General features: G+C 43.4%; 1 protein-coding gene across 2 annotated transcripts in view; it reads right to left on the bottom strand.

Moving 5' to 3' along the window:
* Nucleotides 1-908: 908 nt before the first annotated feature.
* Nucleotides 909-11,700, bottom strand: part of LOC124046342 (collagen alpha-1(XII) chain-like) — a 73,960-nt gene continuing 63,168 nt past the window's right edge. For both annotated transcript variants that reach the window (XM_046366614.1, XM_046366615.1), the window contains 15 exons: nucleotides 11,366-11,524; nucleotides 10,936-11,013; nucleotides 9,977-10,063; nucleotides 9,360-9,413; nucleotides 8,749-8,844; nucleotides 8,339-8,392; nucleotides 7,034-7,087; nucleotides 6,537-6,590; nucleotides 5,985-6,056; nucleotides 5,664-5,699; nucleotides 5,512-5,578; nucleotides 5,229-5,411; nucleotides 4,651-4,728; nucleotides 3,141-3,311; nucleotides 909-2,710 (listed from right to left, as the gene is read on the bottom strand). In XM_046366614.1, coding sequence (XP_046222570.1) covers nucleotides 2,700-2,710; nucleotides 3,141-3,311; nucleotides 4,651-4,728; nucleotides 5,229-5,411; nucleotides 5,512-5,578; nucleotides 5,664-5,699; nucleotides 5,985-6,056; nucleotides 6,537-6,590; nucleotides 7,034-7,087; nucleotides 8,339-8,392; nucleotides 8,749-8,844; nucleotides 9,360-9,413; nucleotides 9,977-10,063; nucleotides 10,936-11,013; nucleotides 11,366-11,524 — 1,254 coding nt within the window. In that variant the 3' untranslated portion in view covers nucleotides 909-2,699. The remainder of the gene's footprint in view (nucleotides 2,711-3,140; nucleotides 3,312-4,650; nucleotides 4,729-5,228; nucleotides 5,412-5,511; nucleotides 5,579-5,663; nucleotides 5,700-5,984; nucleotides 6,057-6,536; nucleotides 6,591-7,033; nucleotides 7,088-8,338; nucleotides 8,393-8,748; nucleotides 8,845-9,359; nucleotides 9,414-9,976; nucleotides 10,064-10,935; nucleotides 11,014-11,365; nucleotides 11,525-11,700) is intronic.

Here is an 11,700-nt window from a genome sequence, read left to right as displayed (position 1 = left end):
AATTATCCGGATTTCTGCATAAATTGGTCAAAAAATTTGATCTGATCTTCATCTAAGTCCCAGCAACAGACAAACAGTCAATCTTGCATAAAGCTGGAAAGGGTTACACAAGTATCTCTAAAAGCATTGATGTCCATCAGTCCACGGTAAGACAAAGTGTCTGTAAATGGAGAAAGTTCAGCACTGTTACCACTCTCCCTAGGAGTGGCTGTCCTGCAAAGATGACTGCTAGATCACAGCGCATAATGCTCAATGAGGTTAAGAAGAATCTTAGAGAGTCAGCTAGACTTAAAGAAATCCCTGGAACATGCTAACATCTCTGTTGACGAGTATACCATACGTTAACACTAAACAAGAATGGTGTTCATGGGAGGACACCACAGAAGAAGCCACTGCTGTCCAAAAAAACCCATTGCTGCACGTCTGAAGTTCTCAAAAGAGCATCTGGATGTTCCACAGAGCTACTGGCAAAATATTCTGTGGACAGATTAAACTAAAGTTGAGTTGTTTGGAAGGAACACAAAACACTATGTGTGGAGAAAAAAGGCACAGCAGCATCAAAACCTCATCCCAACTGTAAAGTATGGTGGAGGGAGTGTCATAGTTTGGGACAGCTTGCTATCATCAACAGAAAAATGAATTCCCAGGTTTATCAAGACATTTTCTCAGGAGAATGTTCACCAATTGAACCTCAACAGAAGTTTGGTGATGCAACAGGACAACGACCCAAAACAGGTCAGATTCCTGACCTCAACCCAATTGAGATGCTGTGGCATGACCTCAAAAGAACAGTTCACACCAGACATCCCAAGAATATTGCTGATCTGAAAGAGTTTTGTAAAGAGGAATGGTCCAAAATTCCTCCTGACCGTTGTGCAGGTTTGATCCGCAACTACAGAAAACTTTGGTTGAGGTTATTGCTGCCAAAGGAGGTCCAACCAGTTATTAAATCCAAGGGTTCACATCCTTTTCCACCCTGCACCGTGAATGTTTATATGGTGTGTTCAATAAAGACATGAAAACGTATAGTTGTTTGTGTGTTACTAGTTTAAGTCGACTGTGTTTGTCTATTGTTGTGACTTAGATGAAGATCAGATCACATTTGATGACCAATTTATGCAGAAATCCAGGTAATTCCAAAGGGTTCACATACTTTTTCTTGCCACTGTATACTTCCAACCAATGTATTTGCCGATTTTGACATTATTATTGCATTAAACATTGGACTCTAATAAACACTTAATGCAGTTATATTACAAGCAGAGACACTTAAGGGAACAGTTAGCAAGCACACAGATTTGTAATGAAGTAATGTCTAGATTCTTTATATTTTTCACTTAATCTTCCTAAACTTAGCTTGTTTATGCGTAAAGATATGCACAATAAAGCTAGGGGTATCAAACCCATAGATTTTATTATCTGAGTTTCACTGATACTCGCTCATGTAAAAACGTAGATCAATTCAAGATAAGAATTCTTTGTTTTGTTTTTGTTTATTGTGATATCCTCTCTGCATCATCTCTTGATAGTGACCTCTTTCCTCTCTGGGTTCGTGAGTAACCAGGCGACTGCATAGCCTCAGATCCGTCTTCTGATTCTTCCTCGAGTATAGGGACAATGTAGGTTTCAGGATCGAGCTCGTAGCCGTTGGCTAGAAATATTTGTTTGGCCAATCAAACAGGACTTTAGTTGGCAGTCTGAGACTTGATATGCACAATGTACAACCGAAACATCTCCTAAATATGGACCGAAGAATTGGACCTAAGAACTGTTATTTATCTGTTAAATTCTCTGTTTCTAAGAATGTTAGTGATTCCATGCACTCTAGCACTTAATGTTATTGACAACTATCAGCCATATTTAACACATACCCCAAATAAAGATTAATAAAGCTGGGATGGATTTTGCATCAAAACACTAAGACGACACTGCCACTAGTGTCTAGCTCTTGCCTATATCCCTTTGCCAGTCCTAAAACCCACTGAGGTATTAGAAAACACATGTTCTATAGCAAAGGAACTAATATGATGTATATATATATATATATATGTTTTTTGTTTTAATTGAGGAAAATGGCAAGAAAATCACATTTAGCATAGATTAGGCAAACATACAAAGAACATCATTATTAAATGTACAAATGGCACATGCTTCAGTTTGGATGGGAGTACAAGCTGTGTAAATCACTCAGGCATCATAATAAAACAGAGGGTTATGCTGGAAGTAAGTCAGTAGGAAGCGGGGTTATAAGGCACGAGCTCAATACAGATGTCAACTGATTTTAGTGGATTGTGTGGTTCAAACATAATTTACAAGGCACAATTAGTTTATTTACAGATATCACGTCTCCATGTTAACACTGTTGTTCTTTTGTTATGAGATCCAATTTATGAGTCGTTTTTTTTTGTGTGTTTTTTTACATGCTCCTTCCTGCGCAGAGAAGCTCTCTCTCTCTTTCTCGGTTTGCTGGGGCTTTTGCTCAAGATGCAAACAGGCCAGTAGGGTTGCCATCTCTGCAGCTTGTCTGATAGAAGCTGTGAAGTGGTATTAGTGCCAGTCCACTCCTTTCTTTCTCGTTTTGGGGTTTTTAATGTTGTTCATTCGTTATGTCCACGATGGTTATCCTTACGGGGTCATTAGCCAGTGAGCTAACATCTCAGAAACAGGACTTCAAAGTGTAAGGCGCCTTAGAAAGTTTACTAGGACCGACCTGGAAACAGTTCAAACAGGGGGTTAGATCTCTCTGTTGGAGAAAGTTATTTGCCATTTCTATTTGTTTTACATGCTATTCTGAAAATTAACTCTATGACAAACATATTGAGAACTTGGAAGTAAAGGGTTTATAATGTTGTGAAAAGCCTGTTGTGGGCACTAAGATAAATCCACTGTTCCATTTGCATAAAATTTGTTGGATAAAAAGGAACTGGGTACTTATACTGAATATCAACATTGCACTTTTGTTAAAAACCCTTGAAACCCATGGTCTCCATACATTGAACCAGAGCAGAAAGTTAGCTGTTGAGTACAGTATCTCTCTGTAAGTTGTGTATACATTTGTGTGCATATGTTACATTCGTACATTCACTATGTATTCAGCTATCCTGCCATGCAGATAGAGATTCAGTCAGTCGTGGACATACCTGGGTAGCCTTGTCCATTGTAAGGAATGCCAACACACTGGGAGGAGTCACAGTAGCCAGGGGGCCCGGGTGGTCCCCTCACTCCTGGGGTTCCCTGACGACCAGGAGGGCCACGGGGCCCAGCAGAGCCCGTAGTACCTGTGGGGCCAGTCCGAGCCTCACCTGGTGGCCCTGGGATTAGATAAAGGAAGGTAGGTTATGGGAATTAAATAACAAATACTCAGACTCAGAGCGAAACCCCACTGACATTACCCTTAAATCGCAACTGGAAGTGGGGGGGGATTGGTTTCTTACCACTGTAATTTAGATATTTAGACAGCTCAATTAAAAGTCTGAAAAAAAGCAAGCCAGTCAGACTGTGGAGTTACCCCCTGCCCCAGTCTGTCTAGACAGTACAAACCAAGGATGGAATTTCCCCCCACTCTTAAGTGAGCACACATGTGTTGTCAATGAAGGAGCCACCAAAGCAATGCTCATTGTACAAAAATCTGATTCTCCATACTCAACCATGAGTAATCATTGCTAGCTATACCTTCCTCCCTCTGCTGCTAGGTTGTCTCACTTCATTCACAGAAACAGACTTGGCAGTGTTCGACTGAAGGGGAAAAGTAGACATCAATGACTGGCCTGATATCTCCACTAGCCCGTGATAGGAAAGCTCCTGGGGACTCAGGGCCTTCACATGCTGAATTTCAATTAAAGGGGAATGCTATGTTAAAGGGGCCTCTATGAAGACAGAATAATATCAACATTGAATAAGACGGCTATTAGAGACTAATCCTCAGCCATTTCTAGAATGGGTTTGGGATCACTGGTGAATGATTAGAGGTAGGAGTAAGATTGTTTTGATTATAGAAAATAGCAGTTATAAAGCATCAGCACATGTTAAATCCTTCATTCAGAAATAGACCCAGGCCCTCAGTCATTTGATGTATATTACTGTGTGTCGATCTTGCACCGTCAGACTTGTGGTATGTTGATCAAGAGGAACTTTAATTCCCTTGGAAACCGTGTGAACACATCTGTGCGGACCGATCCCACGAAGAAGAAACATACATTTTCTCTAGAAAGGAGAAGTGTTTTGCTGGAAATACATTTGATCGTTCACTAAGAATTTATGAAGCACAAGCAGCCCCAACGAAGGTTCTTGAGACACACAGCTTGGCAAATCTTGGCCTGCCCCTCAGGTCTGTCATTTAGATCGCACTGGGAGGAGTTCTAAAGGTCACAAAGAGAGGTCCAAGTAAAGGATGTAGAACAAATGGCTGCCATGGTGAAACTAGGTTCAAACTGTAGATCAGGAACTAATGAATGGGAACATGTCTCCAGCTGTTGAAAATGACCGTTTAGAGTAAATATGTGTGAATATTCTTATGTTCCATGCCTCGTTGTTAAGGTACATGAGCTGAATTACAGAGTCAGGGCCTTGCATTAATGGTCCATGCCTTCTAGTGAGATGGGGGGGGGGCTTGGAAGAGGCATAGTTGAGAAGTGATGTCCGCGGTCTTACCAGGCGGACCACTGAGTCCTCTCTGTCCTCTCTGTCCTGTTCCAGGGGATCCTCTCTCGCCCTTCTCTCCTGGCGTCCCTGCAACAACACAATCAGACACAGAGAGCGGGTTATTAGCAATGACAAAAGGTCCCATTGTACGGTACAATGTATCTGTAACAGAAAATAACTGCTCTTGAAACCACAAATGAGCACGTTTGAGGATGGAGGAAATTGTAGCATAGATCAGATTTACTGTAGGAAGTGAAGCATGATGTCAGATGACCATCAGGTCTTAGCATGATGTCAGGTTCCAACTTCAACCCTATATGTTCAGCCTACTGTAGATGGGGGTTTTGCACAATCGCTTGCAATCAAAACTGCCATTTGATCTTTGAGCTCGTCATTATTTAATTATACCATCATTGTAAAAGTTTCAATGCTACACCAGATGATTTGCTATGAGGTTACATGGGATGAACAAGAGCACAGACTGTGTCCTACATGTAAGTCACAACTTGAAGTTCTGCATCTCTGCATCATTTACAGACAGGAAGTAATACAACAGGCAAACAAAAAACAACACATATCACACTCACCTCTCTCTCCTTGGTTTCCAGGTAAGCCGGAGTTTCCAGGGAAACCGTTTCGGCCAGTCTGTCCCGGTTCTCCAGGGGGACCCGTGTTGCCAGCAGGACCAGCGGGGCCGGGAGGGCCCGGGTTGTTGCTACGGTAACCAGTGGGGATCTGGTTGATCATATTATCAATTCTGCTCATCTGACCTGAGAGGAATGAATAAAGATATGACGTCAGACAATGAATCCAGTGTGTGTTTGTGTACCCAACCAACGCTGGCTTATGAAGTTCGAAACGGCCACTCACTGTTCACAAGCTGTTCGCAAACTTGTCTGGCAATGGAGCGCATCAGATTTTGAGATGCAAAGTCTCCCTGGGAAACAGACACATTTTGGTGAGACAAGGTAATGCTACTCTGAAACGTTATGAAGTGTCCAAAGATACTGTACTGTACATACCCTCTCTCCCTTTTCTCCCTTTATTCCAGCCAATCCCTGTGAAAGAGAGGAAACATGGATTTTTCTCAATAACAGGAATGGCATTCATTTGATTGAGATTTGCAACGTTTTCCAACTGAATCGAATGCAATCAGGGGTAAATGTTCCGAATAAGGTCATCCAGTCAGAACCAGAGTAAAATCCCTTCATGCTTCCACAAATGAAGTTTAGAACTTCATTTCAGGAGTGGGAGGAAATTCTGCCCTATTTTGGCACATCTTGGCCATTGCCTCCTTGAGGACCCATGCAAATCACCATATGACCACTTGTATTTGTACATACTGGGTTTCCTGTGTCTCCTGGTTTTCCTTGGTTGCCTGTGTTTCCTGTGTTTCCTGGAGATCCTGGGCTTCCCTGGATGATGGAAAGATAACAGTGTTATTATTACATCCACTTACCAACGTTACCAAGGAGTAAATACAAGAACAACAACCACTCCCGGTCTCTGTTATATAACATGCTGTATAATACGGTCCAGCCTTATATTGTGTTGTATATCCACAGTCAAGGCACCATACAGTATACTGTGCCAAGAACACTAAAGTGGGTGGAAACACTGCCAACAGGGATAGGATGCTTAACGGTCCTCAGATCAGTCCTTATGGTAAAGTAGGCCCTCTTCCTATTGGAATGGTGTGGCCATTCATTAACTGGAGGCAGGCCTCCACCAGAGTATAGGGAATGAGATGCATGCTTGATCGTCAATACTTACTGAAGGACTGAGTTTGTCTGTGGTTTGACCACGTGCTGCAGGCTAACTAACAGGCTAACTAACAGGTATTAAAAGACACCCCCAGGAGGTTTTACTTCTCTTGACTGAAATCCAGTACTCACCATCGGTCCCGTTGGGCCTCTAGGTCCCGAGGGTCCTTCCTTCCCTGGTGGTCCCTGGGGAAAAAAGAGGGGCAATCACAAACAGGCAACAATAAAAGTTACACTTCATTATAAAGAAGTTGGCAATAAGTTTTAGTTGCAGTCCTTAAGTTGTTGGTATAAAGTTGTTGTTGTTTCCAAGTTATGTTGTCGTTCCAAGAGATGAGTATATAAAGATTAAGTGAAATAAACCAGGACCTCTCTGATCTCCCTAGCGACCAATCTCTGTTGTGTATTTTACTGCACTCATCCTACGGAGCCAAACTACGTCATCTGACAAGGGTAGTAACATCATTAACATGCTACAGAATACTATGAGCACACAACATTTTAACTGCACACTTTGAGTTAAGTAGGTGATCACATGCTTAAGTAGGTGCTGGCTCGATTCATGGCCTTTCAACGGGGCGGGTACACTAAGCATGCTCTGTGTAGAGGTCCAGAGAGGCAGATCTTACCCTCACTCCACCTGGTCCAACAGAACCCATAGGACCAGCAGCACCAGCAGGACCCTGCAGGAACACAACCCACTCAATCAAACTGTGATAACCAGTAATAACACACCCACATCGGACTTCTCCCAAATGGCCCATAATTGCATTTTCATATTGCCAGAAAGGTACTCGTTTTCTCTCTGTTTCTCTCTAGGTTCCGTGTGATTTAGTGAGAACATGATGCACTTAGCTGATGCATCTTAGTGCCAGTACCTTAGGATACGTGTATTGGCTGTTGAAATGCATGTTGTTAACAAGACCATTTGACAGACAAGGCTGCTATAGCCATAATCATAACGCAATGAGAAACTCTCAACAAAATGTTTCTTTAGTATTAATAACTTCGCAGGGTAATTGTTAGGGTTCAGGGGAGTCTCATATTCCCAACGTAAAGCCGTCCTTGATGGGACGCGAATGACTACGTAAAAATGATGCTCATTACTGACGTTACAGAATAATCCCTCCGATCATTCCGCACTGGAGTTTTCAGTTTGTAAATTCCCTGGCCATGGTGGATGTTGTGTGGAGGACCAGTACCAACAAATTATCACAGTATGTTGTGGTCCCCTTCTAAGATGGGCAAGGAGTCCATCTATGAGAAGAATAAGGATATCTTCCAAGAAAACTCATGATCTTTAGTCCCATTGTCTCCAGAAATGGCTCTTTGGGCTTTTGATGCAATGTAGGCTCCACATACACTTTGAGAACATAATCATGTGGTCATTGGCAACCTTGAAGGATTTACTCATCCAATGCTGAGGTTGTTCGTCTTCTCAACACATTCTTTCCCAGCTATTTAAATCCAATTAGTGGTACCCAAGTAGAGCCACGAATAGTCTGCAAATACCTATTTTTGGCCTTGACTACAGGGTTTAGAGTAAGTGCAGTTGCAGGACAGTAGTGTCATTTGTTTTTAAACATGTTGTATTTCTTTATTTAACTGGGAAAGTCAGTTAAGTACAAATTCTTATTTACAATGGCGGCCTACACCAACATGTACAGTTCATATCAATCCTCCACTCCCATTGGCAAGACCATTCTGTTTCCCATAATATCTTAACTGGTGGCCGTCCACTGAGTGTCAAACAGCAGGTTGATTAGAGAGTATACCCCACTCTGGGGACTGTATGGTCTACCTCCTACTTTGAAAGTGGTTGCAGCGTTGCCATGTGGACAGATTCCAGGCTCCAGTAGCAATGTTTCTCTCAGTGAATCGCCTCCGGTTTCCTGTTCCAAACCACAGCTAATGAAAAAGAGAGCTGTACTCACTTTCAGCCCAGTCAGGCCTGAGTCTCCGGGATCTCCCTTTGGTCCGGGGCGTCCCTGAGAAGACGAAGAGGGGAGGATTAGAACTATGAGTACAAAGGGAAGTCCAACCCTGAACAACTACAGGGATCTGGTGATTCTCTTTGTCATGTAGTCTGTAACTGAGAGTTAATTTACAGCCCAGCTTTAGGAGACTTTCTAAAGGAAGAACGTTCTAGAATAAATAGGATCTTAACACTCGGTGACTGTGTGTGTAAATCATAAGTCAGGGAGGACGTCGTACAGTCCCCACACACTGTGAATCCAACAGAACATTCCAGATGAAGGATAGCTGCAGTGACGGTTGCAATTGTATTTTTATGTTCACTAAACATAGTTTCGTTTTCCTCGTAATCTAAGGGGGTGTTACTTACAGGTTCTCCTGGCAGAGACAAGCCGTTAGGGCCTTGTGGACCTGGAGGTCCGGATTGTCCTGGAAGTCCTTGTTCTCCACGGGGGCCCATTGAACCCTATGGTAGAAGCGGAATGACAAAACCAAACATAGTCCCATTACTTTTAAACTATTCACACCATATCTCCCTGTAGACCTCTCCACAGCAGGGCTGAGAGAATGAGAATGAACTGTTCTATTTCTCATCAGACCTCTCGACACTGGCCTCCGTAAATCAAACTGGGGAGAAATACACAGTACAAATCAAGCTGAAGAGTATACAGTACATTCAATAAGTGAGTTCAGATGTGAGCAATCTGTTTTGTCTGATGGGGCCATGCAAATGGTGGACTGTACTGTTCAGTGGTAACTGCTTTGAGATCCCTACTGCATTATGCTAAACTCTGCTTTACTGTAAATGAGTTGGGCCTTGGACTGTAGCCGAGTTAGCTCCGTTGGATATGGCTTGATTCAACGTTTGATTGTGGCTCGGACCACACAACACCATCATATCCAATGACTCAGACTCATTAATCGCTCTGGATCCAAGTGTGTGTTAAATGGCTTGATAATGATCCAAAAATCTTGACTTACAGTTGGGCCTGAGTCTCCTCTTTCTCCTCTGGGTCCTTTAGTACCTGGTCCACCCTGGGAAAGTCAAGACAGAATGAAAGACAGAGTCAGGGACGGAGAATCAGAGCCATCCCCACAACAGGAGCTGCTTCCAGACCTAAACCCCAAGCCTTCAGGAATCCCCTGAAGTAGTGAGGTTGCAAAGTGAAGCATACATATTCCAGACTCCTCTTCAAGGTTTTTCCTGTGTTTTTATTTTGTCAGATGGGCATTTATCTTTTGACACATCTCTAAGCCTGATAGCCCACACCTCATCTCACGCCATTCATCTCATCCCCCCTCTCTTTCGTTTTCCATGGGAAAAACACAGACACTCACATGAGGGATGTCCCCACTCTAATATCCACATGCTTAAACGTTAGAGCACGGCAACAATTATGAAGAAAAAAGAATACCCCCGTAACACTATTCCTATATGTCCACATCATCGTAGTGGAGACAGAGTGGTATCATCATCATCATTATATAAGAGAGTAGACAGAGAGCTTTGCTGCCAGGCGAGGACAGACCGAAGTTGAGAGAACCCTGCCCCAAGACAAGGCGAAATGGAGGTATGGAGGGATGGTTAATGTCTTTACCGAGGGGCCGGGTGGCCCCGGAGGGCCGACACTGTCCTGTGCACACGTGCACGCGTGGGGAAGAGCTGGGCACTTGAGCTCATCTCTCTGCAATACAGAAAGGAAGGAGAGGGGGAGGGAGAGGAAGATAATGAGAATGTAAAAAATACTTTACTAAAATACAATATTAATTGTATGACCCATTAGGCATCTCGTGACATCTGTGGGCCTTTCTGATAACCCACAAAATACAGATAAGTGCAGATAGGAGTATCTGTATTGAAAATGAGTGCCACTGCTCTGACAACCCAAAACATAAAATGGTGCCTTGAAGTTTTCCTTAAGGAAACCCATTAGAAAAGCTGATCAAGATTTTATAAAACTGCTGTGCATACTGAAATATGACTAGTGGAATGCATGGCCTACACACAAATACTCTGACAACTGAAACCCAACTGTTTTGTGGAAGGAAATATGTGACATCTTACACAACGCAGCCTTCTTTGCCACGATATATGAATATATCATGCAAATTACACATAGAGGGAGAGATGGGTAATTGGCTACAGTCAAGTAAGTAAGTGCACATGCATCTGGTAATAAACACATCACAGATGAGTACTATGATTCATCTGTTCACCACATGATCAAACGGACCAGTTGTTTTGGTGGGACTGGAATTGTAAAACTGTACACAGATTAATCCAGTTAAAGAGGAATACAATGGTCTATTCAGGCCTGCCAACGCAATCATTTAATTTGAAACTTTTCCCCAGCTAGGCTTCAGACAAAGTCTATACAGCACGTGCACACTTTAGAAATAACACATAACCTCTGACACATGCATGCACGGAAGAATGTAATGGCTCTCTTAACTTATAGTACGTGCTAGAGGGCGAGTCAAAGTGCCAAAGGTTTGATGGTTCTGTACAGGTATGAGGCCTTTACTAGAAGGCCGTCCACGGCGAAACTGCTCTTACCGTGGCCGGGAGGTCACAACATTTGTCTCTGCTGGTCCAGCTCAAGCTGCACACAATGTCAAACATCTGGAGCTGGAACTGCACAACAGAACAGAGAGAGGAGAAGAAGAGAGATTAGAACACAGATGGGCGTTACACATGGCTTCCATTGAGCTCCAGCGCTGAGGACTCAACACGGCACGGCTCCAGACACAGACCAGCACCCACAGAGAGCTGGAGCACAGGTGAGAAGAGAGAGAGCAGCATCTTTCATTCCTCCAGCAATGGCCGAGTTGTAGCTCTTACTTGAGCATCAGCAGATGAGGAGATAGGAAGTAAAACCTGGGCACTTTGCACTTCACACTTAACACCAATAGCTTGTGTGTGAGTGACGGATGCATTTCCTTAGGGGTTTTCCAGTTTGAATAAGTGTTGTACATTTTCCACTCACCGTTGCCGACTCCCTTTTTGATCCTCCTGACTTGGCCATCTTTCCCAGCACCTCATAGCCGTCTGTGGAGATGTTGTTGGCCTCCTTGATGGGTTTCTCTGCCACCTCCTGGCAGTCCACGTTCAGTTTGACCCTCTCTGGAGAAACACTGATGTGAAGCTGTAGCAGGAGGAGGAAGAGGAGAGGACTATTAGTCAAGACCACTCTAATCTCAATATGAACCACGACAGCAACGGGTGGCAGGTAGTCTAGCGGTTAGAGCGTTGGGCCAGTAACCAAAAAAACGCTAGTTTGAATCCCCGAGCCGACAAGGTGAAAAATCAGTCGATGTGCCC

Source organism: Oncorhynchus gorbuscha, linkage group LG10 (genome assembly GCF_021184085.1).
Source record: "Oncorhynchus gorbuscha isolate QuinsamMale2020 ecotype Even-year linkage group LG10, OgorEven_v1.0, whole genome shotgun sequence".
NCBI lineage: Eukaryota > Metazoa > Chordata > Actinopteri > Salmoniformes > Salmonidae > Oncorhynchus > Oncorhynchus gorbuscha.
The sequence above is the reverse complement of the archived record's forward strand: the minus strand, read 5'-3'. Positions and strand labels throughout refer to the sequence as shown.